At 48.4% G+C, this 24,741-nt stretch overlaps 1 protein-coding gene across 1 annotated transcript in view; it reads right to left on the bottom strand.

Annotated features, from left to right (window-relative positions):
• LOC120921995 (immunoglobulin superfamily member 11-like) overlaps nt 1–24,516 on the bottom strand; it is a 34,525-nt gene extending 10,009 nt beyond the window's left edge. The window contains exons 1-5 of the mRNA XM_040334526.1: nt 24,474–24,516; nt 22,006–22,178; nt 4,506–4,710; nt 4,245–4,400; nt 16–135 (exon numbers count right to left, since the gene is read on the bottom strand). Of these exons, the coding sequence (XP_040190460.1) occupies nt 16–135; nt 4,245–4,400; nt 4,506–4,710; nt 22,006–22,178; nt 24,474–24,516 (697 nt within the window). The remainder of the gene's footprint in view (nt 1–15; nt 136–4,244; nt 4,401–4,505; nt 4,711–22,005; nt 22,179–24,473) is intronic.
• Nucleotides 24,517–24,741: the final 225 nt, after the last annotated feature.

Raw genomic sequence — 24,741 nt, 5'->3', positions numbered from 1 at the left:
CACTACATCACTTACCGGCATGAATATGGAGCTCTATGGCGCAGGACTGAGAACCCAGCTGATTGGTTGCCGTACAGCGATATAGACCGGATGTCCCCAGTGTGATGTTTGTCAGTGTGGTGGAACCTCTGGAATCTGTCGGAACAAGACTGCGGTCAGCGGAATCTGTACCAGACTGGGGGTCCCCTCATCAGACACTGCAGGGCAGTGTTCACTACATCCATCAAGTCCCCCCTATGTGTGATTGGATGTCAGTGTTACATTGTATATCTCTGTATGTTGGGGTCATTCCGGTGATTATCTAATAGTTTCTTGAAACTATCAATGCCCCTCCCCCGCTGAGACCACCGCCTGTGGAAGGGATTTCCACATCCTTGCCGCTCTTACAGTAAAGAACCCTCTACATAGTTTAAGGTTAAACCTCTTTTCTTCTCATATTAATGAGGGGCCACGTGTTTTATTAAACTCCCTTTTCTCCCTATTGTGGGGTCACCAGTCCGGTATTTGTGAAATCATCTCCCCTCCCCCGTCTCTTCTCCAAAGAGAACAACCTTTTCTCATCACTAATATCCTCCATTCCTCCTCCAGACACCTTATTAGCTTTGTTGTCCTTCTTTGTACTCTCTCCATTTCCAGTACATCCTTCCTGAGGACTGGAGCCCAGAACTGGACGGCATACTCCAGGTGCGGCCGGACCAGAGTCTTGTAGAGAGAGAATTATACTTTTATCTCTGGAGTGGATCCCCTTTTTAATGCCAATATTCTGTTTGCTTTGTTAGCAGCAGCTTGGCATTGCTGAGCCTCTCATCTACTAGGACCCCCAGAGGTTCCCCCCCCCCATACCTGAGCTCCTCCCTCCCCCATTGCTGAGCCTCTCATCTACTAGGACCCCCAGAGGTTCTCCCTCCCCCATACATGAGCTCCTCCCTCCCCCATTGTTGAGCCTCTCATCTACTAGGACCCCCAGGTCCTTCTCCACCCTAGATCCCCCCAGAGTTTCTCCCCCCTGTACCTGAGCTCCTCCCTCCCCCCTCATTGCTGAGCCTCTCATCTACTAGGACCCCCAGAGGTTCTCCCTCCCCCATACATGAGCTCCTCCCTCCCCCATTGCCGAGCCTCTCATCTACTAGGACTCCCAGGTCCTTCTCCATCCTACATCCCCCCAGAGGTTCTCCCCCCTGTACCTGAGCTCCTCCCTCCCCCTCATTGCTGAGCCTCTCGTCTACTAGGACCCCCAGAGGTTCTCCCCCCATATCTGAGCTCCTCCCTCCCCCATACCTGAGCCCCACCCTCCCCAATACCTGAGCTCCTCCCTCCCCCCTCATTGCTGAGCCTCTTATCTACTAGGACCCCCAGAGGTTCTCCCCCATACCTGAGCTCCTCCCTCCCCCATACATGAGCTCCTCCCTCCCCCATACCTGAGCTCCTCCCTCCCCCATACCTGAGCTCCTCCCTCCCCCATTGCTGAGCCTCTCATCTACTAGGACCCCCAGGTCCTTCTCCATCCTACATCCCCCCAGAGGTTCTCCCCCCTGTACCTGAGCTCCTCCCTTCCCCCATACCTGAGCTCCTCCCTCCCCCTCATTGCTGAGCCTCTCATCTACTAGGACCCCCAGAGGTTCTCCCCCCATATCTGAGCTCCTCCCTCCCCCATACCCGAGCCCCACCCTCCCCCATACCTGAGCTCCTCCCTCCCCCATACCTGAGCTCCTCCCTCCCCCATTGCTGAGCCTCTCATCTACTAGGACCCCCAGGTCCTTCTCCATCCTACATCCCCCCAGAGGTTCTCCCCCCAGTCTATAGAATGTATTCATATTTTACCACCCAAATACATTATTTAAAATGTTTCTACTTTAAACCTCATTTGCCATGTAGTTGCCCCTCCCCCCCCTCATTAATTTGTTCAGATCTTTTTGTAAGGTTTCCACATCCTGCAGAGAAGTTATTGCCCTGCTTATCTTAGTATCGTCCGCAAACAGAGATTGCTCTGCTCACCCCTCCTCCAGATTGTTTATGAACAAATTAAACAGGATTGGTCCCAGCACAGAACCCTGGGGGACCCCAATACCCACCCCCGACCATTCCGAGTACTCCCCATTTATCACCACCCTCTGAACTCCCCCTTGTAGCCAGTTTTCAATCCATGCACTCCCCTCTATGGCTCATGTACTCCCCCCTATGGTCCATGTACTCCCCCCTATGGTCCATGTACTCCCCCCTATGGTCCATGTACTTCCCCTATGGTCCATGTACTCCCCCTATGGTCCATGTACTCCCCCCTATGGTCCATGTACTCCCCCCTATGGTCCATGTACTCCCCCTATGGTCCATGTACTCCCCCTATGGTCCATGTACTTCCCCTATGGTCCATGTACTCCCCCCTATGGTCCATGTACTCCCCACTATGGCTCATGCACCCCCCCCTATGGCTCATGTACTCCCCCCTATGGTCCATGTATTCCCCCCTATGGTCCATGTACTCCCCACTATGGCTCATGCACCCCCCCCTATGGCTCATGTACTCCCCCCTATGGTCCATGTACTCCCCCCTATGGTCCATGTACTCCCCCCTATGGTCCATGTATTCCCCCCCTATGGTCCATGTACTCCCCCCTATGGCCCATGTACTCCCCCCTATGGCCCATGTACTCCCCCCTATGGCCCATGTACTCCCCCCTATGGCCCATGTACTCCCCCCTATGGTCCATGTACTCCCCCCTATGGCTCATGCACTCCCCCCTATGGTCCATGTACTCGCCCCTATGGTCCATGTACTCCCCCTATGGTCCATGTACTCCCCCTATGGTCCATGCACTCACCCTATGGTCCATGTGCTCCCCCTATGGTCCATGTACTCCCCCTATGGTCCATGTACTCCCCCCTATGGTCCATGTACTCCCCCTATGGTCCATGTACTCCCCCCTATGGTCCATGTACTCCCCCCTATGGTCCATGTACTCCCCCCTATGGTCCATGTACTCCCCCCTATGGTCCATGTACTCCCCCCTATGGTCCATGTACTCCCCCTATGGTCCATGTACTCCCCCCTATGGTCCATGTACTCCCCCCTATGGTCCATGTACTCCCCCCTATGGTCCATGTACTCCCCCCTATGGCCCATGTACTCCCCCCTATGGCCCATGTACTCACCCTATGGTCCATGTACTCGCCCTATGGTCCATGTTCTCCCCCTATGGTCCATGCCAACGGACCTTACTTTGTACAGTAAACGTTTATAGGGAACTGTGTGCAAAATCCAGATACACCACATCTACGGGCCTTCCTTTATCTAGATGGCAGATCACCTCCTCATAGAAGGTTAATAGATCGGTTTGGGAAGAACGATTCTTCATGACTCCATGCTGATTACTGCTAATGATCCCGTTCTCATTACTAAAATCCTGTATATAGCCCCTTATCATCCCCTCCAAGAGCTTACATACTATTGGTGTTAGGCTGACTGCCCTGTAATTCCCAGGGATGTATTTTGGGCCCTTTTTAAATATTGGTGCTACATTGGCTTTTCTCCAATCAGCTGGTACCATTCCAGTCAGTAGACTGTCAGTAAAAATGAGGAACAATGGTGTGGCAATTACTTGACTGAGTTCCCTAAGTCCCCTCGGGTGCAGCCACCTGGTCCCCGGGGATTTATTAATGTTACGTTTCCCAAGTCTTATTCTGTCCTCTGATATCCATGGAGGGGCTTCCTGTGATGTGTCCTGAGGATAGGCACTGCAGATTTGGTTACTGAAGCCCCTCCCCCCTAATCCCTCGTGAAGACTGAGGAGAAAAATAAATAAATCCTGAAATGACATTGTTAAATTTTTTATGAAAATTAAGGTACAAATATAAATATTAACACCTAATTTAATGCAGCCTCGTCAGTGCCCATCAGTGCAGCCTATCAATGCCCTTCAGTGCAGCCTATTAGTGCCCTCAACGCAGCCTCATCAGTGCCCATCAATGCAGCCTATCAGTGCCCTTCAGTGCAACCTATCAATGCCTATTAGTGCCCTCAATGCAGCCTAGATCAAATAGAAGCAGGTGAGTGGAAATTTGGAGGGCTGATCTATGGGACTACCTCTGATCTTTATCCTGGATACTCTGAGGATGCTTCCTGTTTTGATGTCGGGTTTGTAGGTGATGGACACTAGTGGTCATCCATTATCTCTAATTATGGGAGAAGAGGCGGAGCAAGATAGACAAAGCTCCTCCCCATATTGGGTCCTTAGTTTAAGGCTCACCTTCCTGGCGGGTGTTGAGTAGTTGACCATCGGGGGGGATTTTCTCCCATCTGAAGCGGGGAGCCGGGATCCCTTCCATCACTGAGCAGAAGAGGTGGATACTGCCCCCTTCCTGGCCATGGCCATCACTGGAACAGTCCGGGATGGAAGGAGGGACTGTGAGAGGGAGAAGAAGTCATGTGACCGTCAGAGGAGGATACTCTACGAAATGAGGACCACATCTAGCCATTACACACAATGCAGTGCCATTCTCTGACTTACCAAGCACAGTAAGCCCAACCAGGCCGATGTTGGGTGTTGCCCCGTCTGGTGGGTTAATGACGGTGCACTGGTACGTACCGGTGTCCGATACCCGCGTGTGGTTGATGAAGATACCGGCGTCTTGGGTGGGACGGAAGGCAAATTTCACTCTGCCCAAATATTCCGTCAGACTTTCCACAACCTGACCCTGTTCATACGCAATGACCTGCCAGAGGGAGCACACATGAGCTTACAATCCTATCCCATAATCCCCTGAGCTTCTGACTGCAGAGAATAGCGAATAGATCCATCATGGTGGCATCACTGCTCTCCGAGTCATCCAATCAGAGAATGTCTTGCATTCATTGAGAAAAATGTGAGCAATTCTGTGAATGGTGGCCGTGTCAAAAGAGCGACCCCTGTGGTGAACAAGCAACAAGGCAGCCGCTCATCATGGAACCCGGATAACAGCGAGGATCCATGTAGTAGTGATAACTAACGTGATCATCTGCTTTCCCACATCTACGGACCTTGCTTTATCCAGATACACCACGTCTACGGACCTTCCTTTATCTAGATACACCACGTCTACGGGCCTTCCTTTATCTAGATACACCACGTCTACGGACCTTCCTTTATCCAGATACACCACATCTACGGACCTTCCTTTATCTAGATACACCACATCTACGGACCTTCCTTTATATAGATACACCACGTCTACGGACCTTCCTTTATCCAGATACACCACATCTACGGGCCTTCCTTTATCTAGATACACCACATCTACAGACCTTCCTTTATCTAGATACACCACGTCTACGGACCTTCCTTTATCTAGATACACCACGTCTACAGACCTTCCTTTATCCAGATACACCACGTCTACATACCTTCCTTTATCTAGATACACCACGTCTACGAGTCTTCCTTTATCTAGATACACCACGTCTACGAGTCTCCCTTTATCCAGATACACCACGTCTACAGACCTTCCTTTATCTAGATACACCACGTCTACAGACCTTCCTTTATCCAGATACACCACGTCTACAGACCTTCCTTTATCTAGATACACCACGTCTACGGGCCTTCCTTTATCTAGATACACCACGTCTACGGACCTTCCTTTATCCAGATACACCACATCTACGGACCTTCCTTTATCTAGATACACCACATCTACGGACCTTCCTTTATATAGATACACCACGTCTACGGACCTTCCTTTATCCAGATACACCACATCTACGGGTCTCCCTTTATCCAGATACACTACATCTATGGGTCTCCCTTTATCCAGATACACCACGTCTACAGACCTTCCTTTATCTAGATACACCACGTCTACAGACCTTCCTTTATCCAGATACACCACGTCTACAGACCTTCCTTTATCTAGATACACCACGTCTACGAGTCTTCCTTTATCTAGATACACCACGTCTACGGGTTTCCCTTTATCCAGATACACCACGTCTACAGACCTTCCTACATCTAGATACACCACATCTACGGGCCTTCCTTTATCCAGATACACCACATCTACGGACCTTCCTTTATCTAGATACACCACGTCTACGGGTCTTCCTTTATCTAGATACACCACATCTACGGGCCTTCCTTTATCTAGATACACCACGTCTACGGGTCTTCCTTTATCCAGATACACCACATCTACGGACCTTCCTTTATCTAGATACACCACATCTACGGGCCTTCCTTTATCCAGATACACCACGTCTACGGGTCTTCCTTTATCTAGATACACCACGTCTACAGACCTTCCTTTATCTAGATACACCACATCTACGAGTCTTCCTTTATCCAGATACACCACGTCTACGGGTCTCCCTTTATCCAGATACACCACGTCTACAGACCTTCCTTTATCCAGATACACCACATCTACTGACCTTCCTTTATCTAGATACACCACATCTACGGGTCTTCCTTTATCTAGATACACCACATCTACAGGCCTTCCTTTATCCAGATACACCACGTCTACGGGTCTCCCTTTATCTAGATACACCACATCTACGGGCCTTCCTTTATCCAGATACACCACGTCTACGGACCTTCCTTTATCTAGATACACCACATCTACGGACCTTCCTTTATCCAGATACACCACGTCTACGGGCCTTCCTTTATCCAGATACACCACGTCTACGGGCCTTCCTTTATCCAGATACACCACATCTACGGGCCTTCCTTTATCCAGATACACCACGTCTACGGGCCTTCCTTTATCTAGATACACCACATCTACGGGCCTTCCTTTATCTAGATACACCACATCTACGGGCCTTCCTTTATCTAGATACACCATGTCTACGGACCTTCCTTTATCCAGATACACCACGTCTACGGGCCTTCCTTTATCTAGATACACCACATCTATGGACCTTGCTTTATCTAGATACACCACATCTATGGACCTTGCTTTATCCAGATACACCACGTCTACAGACCTTCCTTTATCCAGATACACCACGTCTACGGACCTTGCTTTATCCAGATACACCATGTCTACGGACCTTCCTTTATCCAGATACACCACGTCTACAGACCTTCCTTTATCCAGATACACCACATCTACAGACCTTCCTGTATCTTGATACACCACGTCTACGGGCCTTCCTTTATCCAGATACACCACGTCTACGGGCCTTCCTGTATCTTGATACACCACGTCTACGGGCCTTCCTTTATCCAGATACACCACGTCTACGGACCTTCCTTTATCTAGATACACCACATCTACAGGCCTTCCTTTATCTAGATACACCACATCTACAGGCCTTCCTTTATCCAGATACACCACGTCTACGGGTCTCCCTTTATCTAGATACACCACATCTACGGGCCTTCCTTTATCCAGATACACCACATCTACGGACCTTCCTTTATCTAGATACACCACATCTACGGGCCTTCCTTTATCCAGATACACCACATCTACGGGCCTTCCTTTATCTAGATACACCACGTCTACGGGCCTTCCTTTATCCAGATACACCACATCTACGGGCCTTCCTTTATCCAGATACACCACATCTATGGGCCTTCCTTTATCCAGATACACCACGTCTACGGGCCTTCCTTTATCTAGATACACCACGTCTACGGGCCTTCCTTTATCTAAATACACCACGTCTATGGGCCTTCCTTTATCCAGATACACCACGTCTACGGGCCTTCCTTTATCCAGATACACCACATCTACGGGCCTTCCTTTATCCAGATACACCACGTCTACGGGCCTTCCTTTATCTAGATACACCACGTCTATGGCCCTTCCTTTATCTAGATACACCACGTCTACGGGCCTTCCTTTATCTAGATACACCACGTCTACAGGCCTTCCTTTATCTAGATACACCACGTCTACGGACCTTCCTTTATCCAGATACACCCCGTCTACGGGCCTTCCTTTATCTAGATACACCACATCTATGGACCTTGCTTTATCTAGATACACCACATCTATGGACCTTGCTTTATCCAGATACACCACGTCTACGGACCTTCCTTTATCTAGATACACCACGTCTACGGACCTTGCTTTATCCAGATACACCATGTCTACGGACCTTCCTTTATCCAGATACACCACGTCTACATACCTTCCTTTATCCAGATACACCACATCTACAGACCTTCCTTTATCTAGATACACCACGTCTACGGGCCTTCCTTTATCTAGATACACCACATCTACGGACCTTCCTTTATCCAGATACACCACGTCTACGGGCCTTCCTTTATCTAGATACATCACGTCTACGGGCCTTCCTTTATCTAGATACACCACATCTACGGGCCTTCCTTTATCCAGATACACCACGTCTACGGGCCTTCCTGTATCTAGATACACCACATCTACGGGCCTTCCTTTATCCAGATACACCACGTCTACGGACCTTCCTTTATCTAGATACACCACGTCTACGGACCTTCCTTTATCTAGATACACCACGTCTACGGGCCTTCCTTTATCTAGATACACCACATCTACGGACCTTCCTTTATCTAGATACACCACGTCTACGGGCCTTCCTTTATCTAGATACACCACGTCTACGGGCCTTCCTTTATCCAGATACACCACATCTACGGACCTTCCTTTATCTAGATACACCACGTCTACGGGCCTTCCTTTATCTAGATACACTACGTCTACGGGCCTTCCTTTATCTAGATACACCACGTCTACGAGCCTTCCTGTATCTAGATACACCACGTCTACGGGTCTCCCTTTATCCAGATACACCACGTCTACAGACCTTCCTTTATCCAGGTACACCACGTCTACGGACCTTCCTTTATCTAGATACACCACGTCTACGGGTCTCCCTTTATCTAGATACACCACATCTACGGGCCTTCCTTTATCCAGATACACCACATCTACGGACCTTTCTTTATCTAGATACACCACATCTATGGGCCTTCCTTTATCCAGATACACCACGTCTACGGGCCTTCCTTTATCCAGATACACCACGTCTACGGACCTTTCTTTATCTAGATATACCACGTCTACGGGCCTTCCTTTATCTAGAAACACCACATCTACAGACCTTCCTTTATCCAGATACACCACGTCTACGGGCCTTCCTTTATCCAGATATACCACGTCTACGGGCCTTCCTTTATCTAGATACACCACGTCTATGGGTCTCCCTTTATCTAGATACACCACATCTACAGGCCTTCCTTTATCTAGATACACCACGTCTACGGGTCTTCCTTTATCCAGATACACCACGTCTACGGGCCTTCCTTTATCTAGATACACCACGTCTACGGGCCTTCATTATCCAGATACACCACATCTACGGGCCTTCCTTTATCCAGATACACCATGTCTACGGGCCTTCCTTTATCTAGATACACCACATCTACGGGCCTTCCTTTATCTAGATACACCACGTCTACGGGCCTTCCTTTATCCAGATACACCACGTCTACGGGCCTTCCTTTATCCAGATACACCACGTCTACGGACCTTTCTTTATCTAGATACACCACGTCTACGGGCCTTCCTTTATCTAGAAACACCACATCTACAGACCTTCCTTTATCCAGATACACCACGTCTACGGGCCTTCCTTTATCTAGATACACCACATCTACGGGCCTTCCTTTATCTAGATACACCACGTCTACGGGCCTTCCTTTATCCAGATACACCACATCTACGGACCTTTCTTTATCTAGATACACCACGTCTACGGGCCTTCCTTTATCCAGATACACCACGTCTACGGGCCTTCCTTTATCCAGATACACCACGTCTACGGACCTTTCTTTATCTAGATATACCACGTCTACGGGCCTTCCTTTATCTAGAAACACCACATCTACAGACCTTCCTTTATCCAGATACACCACGTCTACGGGCCTTCCTTTATCCAGATACACCACATCTACGGGCCTTCCTTTATCCAGATACACCACGTCTACGGGCCTTCCTTTATCTAGATACACCACATCTACGGGCCTTCCTTTATCTAGATACACCACGTCTACGGGCCTTCCTTTATCCAGATACACCACATCTACGGACCTTTCTTTATCTAGATACACCACATCTATGGGCCTTCCTTTATCCAGATACACCACGTCTATGGGCCTTCCTTTATCCAGATACACCACGTCTACGGACCTTTCTTTATCTAGATATACCACGTCTACGGGCCTTCCTTTATCTAGAAACACCACATCTACAGACCTTCCTTTATCCAGATACACCACGTCTACGGGCCTTCCTTTATCCAGATATACCACGTCTACGGGCCTTCCTTTATCTAGATACACCACGTCTATGGGTCTCCCTTTATCTAGATACACCACATCTACAGGCCTTCCTTTATCTAGATACACCACGTCTACGGGTCTTCCTTTATCCAGATACACCACGTCTACGGGCCTTCCTTTATCTAGATACACCACGTCTATGGGCCTTCCTTTATCCAGATACACCACATCTACGGGCCTTCCTTTATCCAGATACACCACATCTACGGGCCTTCCTTTATCTAGATACACCACATCTACGGGCCTTCCTTTATCTAGATACACCACGTCTACGGGCCTTCCTTTCTCCAGATACACCACATCTACGGACCTATCTTTATCTAGATACACCACATCTATGGGCCTTCCTTTATCCAGATACACCACGTCTACGGGCCTTCCTTTATCCAGATACACCACGTCTACGGACCTTTCTTTATCTAGATACACCACGTCTACGGGCCTTCCTTTATCTAGAAACACCACATCTACAGACCTTCCTTTATCCAGATACACCACGTCTACGGGCCTTCCTTTATCCAGATACACCACATCTACGGGCCTTCCTTTATCCAGATACACCACGTCTACGGGCCTTCCTTTATCTAGATACACCACATCTACGGGCCTTCCTTTATCTAGATACACCACGTCTACGGGCCTTCCTTTATCCAGATACACCACATCTACGGACCTTTCTTTATCTAGATACACCACATCTATGGGCCTTCCTTTATCCAGATACACCACGTCTACGAGCCTTCCTTTATCCAGATACACCACGTCTACGGACCTTTCTTTATCTAGATATACCACGTCTACGGGCCTTCCTTTATCTAGAAACACCACATCTACAGACCTTCCTTTATCCAGATACACCACGTCTACGAGCCTTCCTTTATCCAGATACACCACGTCTACGGGCCTTCCTTTATCCAGATATACCACGTCTACGGGCCTTCCTTTATCTAGATACACCACGTCTACGGGCCTTCCTTTATCTAGAAACACCACGTCTACGGACCTTCCTTTATCCAGATACACCACGTCTATGGGCCTTCCTTTATCTAGATACACCACATCTACGGGCCTTCCTTTATCCAGATACACCACGTCTACGGACCTTCCTTTATGTAGATACACCATGTCTATGGGCCTTCCTTTATATAGATATACCACGTCTACGGGCCTTCCTTTATCTAGATACACCACGTCTACGGACCTTCCTTTATCTAGATACATCACGTCTACGGGCCTTCCTTTATATAGATACATCACGTCTACGGGCCTTCCTTTATCTAGATACACCACGTCTACGGACCTTCCTTTATCTAGATACATCACGTCTACGGGCCTTCCTTTATATAGATACACCACGTCTACGGGCCTTCCTTTATATAGATACACCACATCTACGGGCCTTCCTTTATCCAGATACACCACGTCTACGGTCCTTCCTTTATCTAGATACACCACGTCTATGGGCCTTCCTTTATCTAGATACACCACGTCTATGGGCCTTCCTTTATCCAGATACACCACGTCTACGGACCTTCCTTTATATAGATACACCACGTCTACTGACCTTCTTTTATATAGATACACCACGTCTACGGACCTTCCTTTATCTAGATACACCACGTCTATGGGCCTTCCTGTAACGGCTACCCGGGCTAGTGAGAGGGTATCAGCCGTTGGAGACGTCCTTTTCCCTGGCAAGCTGCGATATGCAGGTACCGCCGGTATATCCCATCGAACGCCCTTTCAAGAAACGAGACGGGCTACGTTTGCAGAGTCAAGCAGGACTGATTTTTTAATGGTTCACTCTGAGATTTTATACAGTATTCAAGGCACATGAACAATCAAACTGTCCCCACCCACACATCACACCGTGGGGAAGCTTCAATCACCTTCTTTGAGCTAATTATAAACATTTCTTCATTACCAGAACTCGAACACAATGATCTCCTTGAATCAATCAGTCTCTAGACGTTCCGGCACCGAGATCTACTTAACATGACCTGGCCGGGCACATTCCTTTCTCAATAGAATTCAATTAACCTTTAGAACAATACACACTCACAGATCATCACGTTAGCATACACCTGGCAGGAGGCTGTTACTACACAAAGGAGAGTCCATTAGCTATGTAAAGGGAATATTAGCATTCAGCAGTGAAAAAGTCCCTTGTATAATTAACCCTTTGAGCTCAGAATACAATGTGGTAAATCCAATTGTAACGAGCCATGCAGTTCTTTGTAAACCTCACTGTAGGAGTATTATAGGATGTCCCGGCAGAATAGTTCATAAGTCTGTTACACTTCCTTTATCCAGATACACCATGTGACGGTATCGGTATGATATCCCCGTCAACGTTCCCTTCTTCCCATAACGAAAATCACCCCAATATTCCACGAGGAGGGATATCCCTGGAATCGCCCAGAAAGCCACACATGAGACCAGCTTACTGCTTGAACAACACAGAGTTTTAATCGTAAGAAACCAGAGCTTATATGTGGTTACAACTGTTACAATGACAAATCTCCGCCCCCCTCACACAGTGGGGGGTCTTTAATACAGCTCCTTTGAAATAAAGATATTTCTTTGAACTACTCAGTATCTAGCCGGTTCGGCACCGCATATAGAGAGATAATTATCACAAGGAAGCAATCAGCATAATTAACACAAGCCACTTATCTAATCACAGTAACCAGTAAACACAGGGCTAGAACAATTAACATTTGAAACAGGGCTAGCTGCAGAAGAGTAATTACAATTAACAGCCTTAAACAAGCAGGGAGGATTAAACTGAAGCATATAGGTAAAAAGTCCGTCACAATGGCCCCCTTTTTTCTCCCTGCTCCGGCAAACCCGGTTGGACCTTCCCTGGTCCAGTAGGGTTGACGGGTTCAGAGCTTTAAGTCCGAGGTTAACTCCATTTGGCATGACTGACCTCCCTTGACAACTGCTCCCGACTCAGGTATGCCACCGGGTCGTCAGATCACACGCCGGTCAGTCCCCAAGTCTTTGTGCGATCTGCAAAGTCACCAGAAGTTAGTGTGAAGACGGCGAATGGGTCTGTGCGCCGCCATCTAGGTGTCCCACTATGGGAGGGGCAGGTTATGGCTCTGAAGTGACAGTCACAGGATATTCATAAAAAGAAAAAGTTATATTTGTTGAAATGCTGTAGCACTGGTGCTCAGAGTCCGGGGGGGGGGGGGGAGAGGGGACTCAGGGCCCCATAAGGTCAGCCACCCCCTGCTCCCTCCGCAGCCGCCGGTTCTCCTCTTTGAGCTTCTCCAGCTCCATCTCCAGTTCATGGAGCCTGGGGGGGTCAGCCCGCTGTGACCTCAGGTGGTTGTTCTCCTCCTCCATGCGGCTTATGCACTCCTCCAGCTCTATGTACTCACGGATCAGATCCTGCTTGCTCATGTCCTGCAGGCTCTCCACGTGGTCCTTCATCATCAGGAACTGGGTGGTGGTGTAAGGGGCCACCGGTGGGCCCTTGGCGAACATCTCGGCCCGCATCTGGGGCGCCCGCTGCGATTCCATCTCCTCCAGTCGCTTCTTCTCCTCCCATGTCCGCTGGTTATATGACTTCCAGGACCTCTTCTTCTTGGAGGGTAGCTGGCGGTGCCTCTTTCTGCCCAGCTCCCTCCAGGGCCCCTCCGGCTCATGGCTGTCGCCCATGACCAGCTGACAATGGTGTTCCCTGTTGTCCGTAATAACAGATTGTACCATGAGGGCTTCGTAAGGGGTGCCCAATGGTTCTTCCTGACCCAGCTCCTGGGGATCCCAAGCCGAGTCTACACAATGGGCTGCTGCTGGCGGGCGGTACCCAGGTTGAGACCAATTTGACCTGGTGTTGTCATTCATGGGGCAATTCTGCTTGAAGTGACCCAACTGTTTGCACCGGAAGCAGCGTTGTTCGTTGTCCTCCTGGCGTGGATAGCGAGGGCTAGATGTCATCGGTCTGTTAGGCGGTTGGTATCTAGCGGCTGGTGGGTGTGAGGGCGCCGTTGGTTGTGGAGGTTGTACCCGTGGTGTGACCTGGTTTGTCTTGCGAGTATCCGCATATTCATCCGCCAACTTCGCGGCCTCTGGTAGAGTCATGGGCCTGCGATCTCTCACCCAATCTTTGACATCCGTCTGGATGTGATTGTAAAATTGCTCCAGGAGCATTAGTTGCAAAATGTCCTCTGCGGTGGTGGCCTGGCTGCTGTTAACCCAGTTAGAGGCCGACAGGGACAGCTGGCATGCCCATTCCGCGTAAGAGTCTTTCGTGGTTTTGCGTGAGTCCCTGAACTTCTGTCGGTGGGACTCTGGGGTTACTGCATAACGAGCCAGGAGCACTTCTTTAACCCGGGCGTAGCTATGGATATCCTGATCTGGCACGGTCCGGAAAGCATCAGAAGCTTTGCCTGACAGTTTGCCTGACAATATTGCAACCCACTCTCCTCTAGCTATTCGGTGCAGGTTACATTGTCGCTCAAAATCCGCCAGGTAGTTATCAATCTCACAGTCCTTTTCATCAAAAGCTTTAAAAGCGCTAAACGGAATCTTCCTTGTGTCTGCTGTGCTGTACTCACTGTTCGTAGAAGGTGCGGCTGCTTGTTGGACTGCTGCCAGTTTTAACTGTAGCTCTGCGTCCCTTATTTGTTTATCCTTCTGTAGTTCTGCGTCCCTTATTTCTTTAGCCTTCTGTAGCTCTGCGTCTCTTATTTGTTTATCCTTCTGTAGTTCTGCGTTTCTTATTTGTTTATCCTTCTGTAGTTCTGCGTCTCTTATTTGTTTATCCTCCTGTAGTTCTGCGTCTCTTATTTGTTTATCCTTCTGTAGTTCTGCGTCTCTTATTTGTTTATCCTTCTGTAGCTCTGCGTCTCTTATTTGTTTATCCTCCTGTAGTTCTGCGTCCCTTATTTGTTTATCCTTCTGTAGTTCTGCGTCTCTTATTTGTTTAGCCTTCTGTAGCTCTGCGTCCCTTATTTGTTTATCCTTCTGTAGTTCTGCGTCCCTTATTTCTTTAGCCTTCTGTAGCTCTGCGTCTCTTATTTGTTTATCCTTCTGTAGCTCTGCGTCTCTTATTTGTTTGGCCTCCTCCGCTAACAGGTCCATCACTTTCAGCAACACATCCGGCGTTGGGTTCGGGCCGAACCATGCTAGCTTCTCTCTCATTAGCTTGTTGGTTGGTGACTCCTCCTGAATCACTGGTGTCTCCATCTCTTGTACTGCTGGCGTTGCTGCAATCCCGTCCTCCTGGTCTATCTCCATTGATTCTGCTATGATGACCCGCTTGGTTTTGTTGCTAGCAATCCTTCCACGAACTTCCAGTAGTTCTTCCAGTGTCTGCTTGGAATCCGGGTGTAAAGGAGAGTAGAAGGGAAGATCCCGCTGCTGCCAACCAATTTGTGACGGTATCGGTATGATATCCCCGTCAACGTTCCCTTCTTCCCATAACGAAAATCACCCCAATATTCCACGAGGAGGGATATCCCTGGAATCGCCCAGAAAGCCACACATGAGACCAGCTTACTGCTTGAACAACACAGAGTTTTAATCATAAGAAACCCGAGCTTATATGTGGTTACAACTGTTACAATGACAAATCTCCGCCCCCCTCACACAGTGGGGGGTCTTCAATACAGCTCCTTTGAAATAAAGATATTTCTTTGAACTACTCAGTAGCTAGCCGGTTCGGCACCACATATAGAGAGATAATTATCACAAGGAAGCAATCAGCATAATTAACACAAGCCACTTATCTAATCACAGTAACCAGTAAACACAGGGCTAGAACAATTAACATTTGAAACAGGGCTAGCTGCAGAAGAGTAATTACAATTAACAGCCTTAACCTCTTGACCACTGGGCACTTAAACCCCCTTCCTGACCAGACCAATTTTCAGCTTTCGGTGCTCTCACAATTTGAATGACAATTACTCCGTCATACAACATTGTACCCATTTGAAATTTTTGTCCTTTTTTTCACACAAATAGAGCTTTCTTTTGGTGGTATTAGATCACCTCTGGGTTTTTTATTTTTTGCGCTATAAAAGAAAAACGACCGAAAATTATGTAAAAAAAAAAAAAATAACATGTTTCTGTCATATTCGCAGGTTATTTCACTCACACAGCATATGCATACCACGAATGACACCCCAAAACACATTCTGCTATTCCTCCCGAGTATGGCGATACCCCATGTGTGCAACTTTTACACAGCGTGGCCACATACAGAGGCCCAACATGCAGGGAGCGCCATCAGGCGTTCTGGAGCACCCAGGCCAATTCTGACATTTCTCTCCTACATGGAAAAATCACAATTTATTTGCTAGAAAATTACATAGAACCCCAAAACATTATATATGCGGAGTATTGGGGTATTGCGGAGTATTGGGGTATTGCGGAGTATTGGGGTATTGCAGAGTATTGGGGGTATTGCGGAGTATTTTGGTATTGGGGGTATTGCAGAGTATTGGGGTATTGCAGAGTATCGCGCAGGGTATTGGGGTATTGCAGAGTATTGCGCAGGGTATTGGGGTATTGCAGAGTATCGGGGTATTGCAGAGTATGGGGTATTGCAGAGTATGGGGTATTGCAGAGTATCGGGGTATTGCAGAGTATCGGGGTATTGCAGAGTATTGGGGTATTGCAGAGTATCGCGCAGGGTATTGGGGTATTGCAGAGTATTGCGCAGGGTATTGGGGTATTGCAGAGTATCGGGGTATTGCAGAGTATGGGGTATTGCAGAGTATGGGGTATTGCAGAGTATCGGGGTATTGCAGAGTATCGGGGTATTGCAGAGTATCGGGGTATTGCAGAGTAACGGGGTATTGCAGAGTATGGGGTATTGCAGAGTATGGGGTATTGCAGAGTATGGGGTATTGCAGAGTATGGGGTATTGCAGAGTATGGGGTATTGCAGAGTATCGGGGTATTGCAGAGTATCGGGGTATTGCAGAGTATCGGGGTATTGCAGAGTAACGGGGTATTGCAGAGTAACGGGGTATTGCAGAGTATCGGGGTATTGCAGAGTATCGGGGTATTGCAGAGTAACGGGGTATGGCAGAGTATCGGGGTATTGCAGAGTAACGGGGTATGGCAGAGTAACGGGGTATGGCAGAGTAACGGGGTATGGCAGAGTAACGGGGTATGGCAGAGTAACGGGGTATGGCAGAGTATGGGGTATGGCAGAGTAACGGGGTATGGCAGAGTAACGGGGTATGGCAGAGTAACAGGGTAAGGCAGAGTAACGGGGTATGGCAGAGTAACGGGGTATGGCAGAGTATGGGGTATGGCAGAGTATTGCGCAGGGAGGGATGGCAGAGTATTGCGCAGGGAGGGATGGCAGAGTATGGGGTATGGCAGAGTATTGCGCAGGGAGGGATGGCAGAGTATGGGGTATGGCAGAGTATTGCGCAGGGAGGGATGGCAGAGTATTGCGCAGGGAGGGATGGCAGAGTATGGGGTATGGCAGAGTATTGCGCAGGGAGGGATGGCAGAGTATGGGGTATGGCAGAGTATTGCGCAGGGAGGGATGGCAGAGTATGGGGTATGGCAGAGTATTGCGCAGGGAGGGATGGCAGAGTATGGGGTATGGCAGAGTATTGCGCAGGGAGGGATGGCAGAGTATGGGGTATGGCAGAGTATTGCGCAGGGAGGGATGGCAGAGTATGGGGTATGGCAGAGTATTGCGCAGGGAGGGATGGCAGAGTATGGTGTATGGCAGAGTATTGCGCAGGGAGGGATGGCAGAGTATTGATGGTACTGCAGAGTATTGCGCAGGGAGGGATGGCAGAGTATGGGGTATTGCAGAGTATTGATGGTACTGCAGAGTATTGCACAGGGAGGGATGGCTGGATCTGTGACTGCAGTTGTCACAGATCCAGCCCACAGCAGCTGCTGACACCCCGCGCTCCCCCCCCCCCTCCTCTCCTCTCCTCTCGCACTGTACCGAACGGTACAGAGAGGAGAGGGAGGAACCGGCGTCATCAAATGACGCCGGTTTGTTTACAAGTGATCGCTCCGTCATTTGACGGAGCGATCACGTGGTAAACAGCCGCGATTCGCGGCAATTTACCGTGATCCGTGATGCGCCGGGTCTTCTAGACCCGGCGAGCACGGACACTTCCGCGAGCGCGCCCCAGGGGAAGCGCAAACGCGGAAGTGCACGAGGACGTCCCAGGGACGTCCTGTCACAGTAACTCGACCGCGCTGTAGCAGTATTTTTGCTATAGCGCGGTCGGCAAGAGGTTAAACAAGCAGGGAGGATTAAACTGAAGCATATAGGTAAAAAGTCCGTCACACACCACATCTACGGGCCTTCCTTTATATAGATACACCACGTCTACGGACCTTCCTTTATCTAGATACACCACGTCTACGGACCTTCCTTTATCCAGATACACCACGTCTATGGGACTTCCTTTATCCAGATATACCACGTCTATGGGACTTCCTTTATCCAGATAGATCACGTCTATGGGCCTTCCTTTATCTAGATACACCACATCTACGGGACTTCCTTTATCCAGATACACCACATCTACGGACCTTCCTTTATCTAAATACACCACGTCTACAGGCCTTCCTTTATCTAGATACACCACATCTACAGACCTTCCTTTATCCAGATACACCACATCTACGGGCCTTCCTTTATCTAAATACACCACGTCTACGGGACTTCCTTTATCTAGATACACCACATCTACAGACCTTCCTTTATCTAGATACACCACGTCTACAGACCTTCCTTTATCTAGATACACCACATCTACGGACCTTCCTTTATCTAGATACACCACGTCTACGGGCCTTCCTTTATCCAGATACACCACGTCTATGGGCCTTCCTTTATCTAGATACACCACGTCTACGGGCCTTCCTTTATCTAAATACACCACGTCTACAGGCCTTCCTTTATCTAGATACACCACATCTACAGACCTTCCTTTATCTAGATACACCACGTCTATGGGCCTTCCTTTATCCAGATACACCACGTCTACAGACCTTCCTTTATCTAGATACACCACATCTACGGGCCTTCCTTTATCCAGATACACCACGTCTACAGGCCTTCCTTTATCTAGATACACCACATCTACAGGCCTTCCTTTATCTAGATACACCACGTCTACGGGCCTTCCTTTATCTAGATACACCACGTCTACGGGCCTTCCTTTATCTAGATACACCACATCTACGGGCCTTCCTTTATCTAGATACACCACGTCTATGGGCCTTCCTTTATCCAGATACACCACGTCTACGGACCTTCCTTTATCCAGATACACCACGTCTACAGACCTTCCTTTATCCAGATACACCACGTCTACGGGACTTCCTTTATCTAGGTGGCAACTCACCTCCTCATAGAAGGGTAATAGATTGGTTTGGGAAGAACGATTCTTCATGATTCCATGCTGATTACTGCTAATGATCCCGTTCTCATTACTAAAATATTGTATATAGCCCCTTATCATGCCCTCCAAGAGCTTACATACTATTGATGTTAGGCTGACTGCTCTGCAATTTCCAGGGATGTATTTTGGGCCCTTTTTTAAATATTGGTGCTACATTGGCTTTTCTCCAATCTGCTGATACCATTCCAGTCAGTAGACTGTCAGTAAAAATTAGGAAGAATGGTCTGGCAATTACTTGACTGAGTTCCTTAAGTACCCTCGGGTGCAAGTTATCTGGTCCCGGGGATTTATTAATGTTAAGTTTCCGTGTGTGTGGTTGAATTACGTGTATGGCTGTACTGTGTGTGGTTGTATTGTGTTTGCAGTTGTGCTGTGTGCGTGTGGTTGTATTGTGTGTGGTTGAATTACGTGTGCGGCTGTACTGTGTGCGGCTGTACTGTGTGCGGCTGTACTGTGTGTGGTTGTATTGTGTGTGCGGCTGTACTGTGTGTGCGGCTGTACTGTGTGTGGCTGTACTGTGTGGTTGTATTGTGTGTGCGGCTGTACTGTGTGGTTGTATTGTGTGTGCGACTGTACTGTGTGTGGTTGTATTGTGTGTGCGGCAGTACTGTGTGTGGTTGTATTGTGTGTGCGGCAGTACTGTGTGTGGTTGTATTGTGTGTGCGGCTGTACTGTGTGTGGTTGTACTGTGTGTGGTTGTATTGTGTGTGCGGCTGTACTGTGTGTGGTTGTACTGTGTGTGCGGCTGTACTGTGTGCGGCTGTACTGTGTGTGGTTGTATTGTGTGTGCGGCTGTACTGTGTGCGGCTGTACTGTGTGCGGCTGTACTGTGTGTGGTTGTACTGTGTGCGGCTGTACTGTGTGTGCGGTTGTATTGCGTATTGTATTACGGTTGTATTACGTGTATAGTTGTACTGTGTGCGCGGTTGTATTGCGTATTGTATTGCGGTTGTATTACGTGTATAGTTGTACTGTGTGCGCGGTTGTATTGCGTATTGTATTACGGTTGTATTACATGTATGGTTGTACTGTGTGCGCGGTTGTATTGCGTATTGTATTACGGTTGTATTACGTGTATGGTTGTACTGTGTGCGCAGTTGTATTGCGTATTGTATTGCGGTTGTATTACGTGTATGGTTGTACTGTGTGCGCGGTTGTATTGCGTATTGTATTACAGTTGTATTACGTGTATGGTTGTACTGTGTGCGCAGTTGTATTGCGTATTGTATTGCGGTTGTATTACGTGTATGGTTGTACTGTGTGCGCGGTTGTATTGCGTATTGTATTGCGGTTGTATTGTGTGTGCGGCTGTACTGTGTGTGGTTGTATTACGTATTGTATTGCGGTTGTATTGCGTATTGTATTGCGGTTGTATTGCGTATTGTATTGCGGTTGTATTACGTGTATAGTTGTACTGTGTGCGCGGTTGTATTGCGTATTGTATTGCGGTTGTATTACGTGTATGGTTGTACTGTGTGCGCGGTTGTATTGCGTATTGTATTGCGGTTGTATTGTGTGTGCGGCTGTACTGTGTGTGGTTGTATTGCGTATTGTATTGCGGTTGTATTGCGTATTGTATTGCGGTTGTATTGCGTATTGTATTGCGGTTGTATTACGTATTGTATTGCGGTTGTATTGCGTATTGTATTGCGGTTGTATTGGGTATTGTATTGCGGTTGTATTACGTATTGCGTGTGCGGTTGTATTGCGTATTGTATTACGGTTGTATTGGGTATTGTATTGCGGTTGTATTACGTATTGCGTGTGCGGTTGTATTGCGTATTGTATTACGGTTGTATTACGGTTGTATTACGTATTGTATTGCGGCTGTATTACGTGTATGGTTGTATTGTATTGCGGTTGTATTGCGGTTGTATTACGTATTGTATTACGTATTGTATTGCGGTTGTATTGCGGTTGTATTGCGTATTGTATTACGGTTGTATTGGGTATTGTATTGCGGTTGTATTACGTATTGCGTGTGCGGTTGTATTGCGTATTGTATTACGGTTGTATTACGGTTGTATTACGTATTGTATTGCGGCTGTATTACGTGTATGGTTGTATTGTATTGCGGTTGTATTGCGGTTGTATTACGTATTGTATTGCGTATTGTATTGCGGTTGTATTGCGGTTGTATTACGTATTGTATTGCGGTTGTATTGCGTATTGTATTGCGGTTGTATTGCGTATTGTATTGCGGTTGTATTGCGTATTGTATTGCGGTTGTATTACGTGTATGCTTGTGCTCATATTCTGTTTGCTTTGTTAGCAGGTACGACTCACCTGTAGCGGGTGTTTCGGCTCCACCAGAGGAGTCACTGTCCAGATGATGTTGAGTCGGTTGAGCGCGGCCGTAGTTCGGAAGGAGCAGGGGAGGAGAGCCGTCCCACCTCTGGTCACATGGACACTCGGCGTGTTTACCGTCACCTTCACTGCGCCGACCACTGCCAGAAATCCTGAGAAGAGTCAGAGATCTGTATAGAGGGGGAGATCTGTATAGGGAGAGATCTGTATAGGGAGAGATCTGTATAGGGGGAGATCTGTATAGGGAGAGATCTGTATAGGAGGAGATCTGTATAGGGGGAGATCTGTATAGGGGGAGATCTGTATAGGGGGAGATCTGTATAGGGGTAGATCTGTATAGGGGGAGATCTGTATAGGGGGAGATCTGTACTGGGAGAGATCTGTATAGGGGGAGATCTGTACTGGGGGAGATCTGTATAGGGGGAGATCTGTACTGGGAGAGATCTGTACTGGGGGAGATCTGTATAGGGGGAGATCTGTACTGGGAGAGATCTGTATAGGGGGAGATCTGTACTGGGAGAGATCTGTATAGGGGGAGATCTGTACTGGGGGAGATTTGTATAGAGGGGGAGATCTGTATAGGGTGAGATCTGTATAGGGGGAGATCTGTATAGGGGTAGATCTGTATAGGGGGAGATCTGTATAGGAAGAGATCTGTATAGGGGTAGATCTGTATAGGGGGAGATCTGTATAGGGAGAGATCTGTATAGGGAGAGATCTGTATAGGGGGAGATCTGTATAGGGAGAGATCTGTATAGGAGGAGATCTGTATAGGGGGAGATCTGTATAGGGGGAGATCTGTATAGGGGTAGATCTGTATAGGGGGAGATCTGTATAGGGGGAGATCTGTACTGGGAGAGATCTGTATAGGGGGAGATCTGTACTGGGGGAGATCTGTATAGGGGGAGATCTGTACTGGGGGAGATCTGTACTGGGGGAGATCTGTATAGGGAGAGATCTGTACTGGGGGAGATCTGTATAGGGAGAGATCTGTATAAGGGGAGATCTGTATAGGGGGAGATCTGTATAGGGGAAGATCTGTACTGGGGGAGATCTGTATAGGGGGAGATCTGTATAGGGAGAGATCTGTACTGGGGGAGATCTGTATAGGGGGAGATCTGTATAGGGGTAGATCTGTATAGGGAGAGATCTGTATAGGGGGAGATCTGTATAGGGGTAGATCTGTACTGGGGGAGATCTGTATAGGGGGAGATCTGTACTGGGGTAGATCTGTATAGGGGGAGATCTGTATAGGGGTAGATCTGTATAGGGGGAGATCTGTATAGGGGGAGATCTGTATAAGGAGAGATCTGTATAGGGGGAGATCAGAGATCTGTATAGGGGTAGATCTGTATAGGGAGAGATCTGTATAGGGAGAGATCTGTATAGGGGGAGATCTGTATAGGGGGAGATCAGAGATCTGTATAGGGGTAGATCTGTATAGGGGTAGATCTGTATAGGGGGAGATCTGTATAGGGATAGATCTGTATAGGGGGAGATCTGTATAGGGGGAGATCTGTATGGGGGGAGATCTGTATAGGGGGAGATCAGAGATCTGTATAGGGGGAGATCTGTATAGGGATAGATCTGTATAGGGGGAGATCTGTATTGGGGGAGATCAGAGATCTGTACAGGGGAAGATCTGTATTGGGGGAGATCAGAGATCTGTATAGGGGGAGATCTGTATAGGGGGAGATCTGTATTGGGGGAGATCAGAGATCTGTATAGGGGAAGATCTGTATTGGGGGAGATCAGAGATCTGTACTGGGGGAGATCAGACATCTGTACAGGGGGAGATCTGTATTGGGGGAGATCAGAGATCTGTATGGGGGGAGATCTGTACTGGGGGAGATCTGTATGGGGGGAGATCAGAGATCTGTATAGGGGGATATCTGTATAGGGAGAGATCTGTATTGGGGGAGATCAGAGATCTGTATGGGGGGAGATCTGTACTGGGGGAGATCTGTATGGGGGGAGATCAGAGATCTGTATAGGGGGATATCTGTACAGGGGGAGATCTGTATTGGGGGAGATCAGAGATCTGTATAGGGGGATATCTGTATAGGGAGAGATCTGTATTGGGGGAGATCTGTAAACGGGGAGATCTATATAGGGGTAGCTCTATATTGAGGTAGTTCAGTAGTGGGGTAGTTGGGTAGATCAGTAGCGGGGTAGTTGGGTAGTTCAGTAGTGGGGTAGTTGGGTAGATCAGTATGGGGGTATTAGAGGGGTAGTTGGGTAGATCAGTAGCGGGGGTAGTAGAGGGGTATTAGAGGGGTAGTTGGGTAGATCAGTATGGGGGTATTAGAGGGGTAGTTGGGTAGATCAGTGTGGGGGTATTAGAGGGGTAGTTGGGTAGATCAGTAGCAGGGTATTAGAGGGGTATTAGAGGGGTATTATAGGGGTAGCTGGGTCCCGGGGGCAGATCTGGGGTGAAGGAGGGTTACCTGTCAGGGTCCAGAGCACAGGTAGGTGGAGGCGACTCTCCATGGTCGGGGGTGTCACTCGTCTGCTCCGGGGTCCCTCTGTCCCGTCTTCTGCTGTCACTTTGTCCCACGTCTCCCCTCCCCCACCCTCGGCCCCGCCTCCTCGTTATTTGCTGAATTTATTACGCTCCATTTCCCGGGTCATTATTTCCAATCCCCTCCCCCACCCCCAGCCACCGGGCAACACGTATTGTACAACCAGATCCCTACAACCAGATCCCTACAACCA

This window comes from Rana temporaria (genome assembly GCF_905171775.1).
Source record: "Rana temporaria chromosome 13 unlocalized genomic scaffold, aRanTem1.1 chr13z, whole genome shotgun sequence".
Classification (NCBI taxonomy): Eukaryota; Metazoa; Chordata; class Amphibia; order Anura; family Ranidae; genus Rana; species Rana temporaria.
Note: the sequence above shows the minus strand (reverse complement) of the source record. Positions and strands in the feature narration are given on the sequence as shown.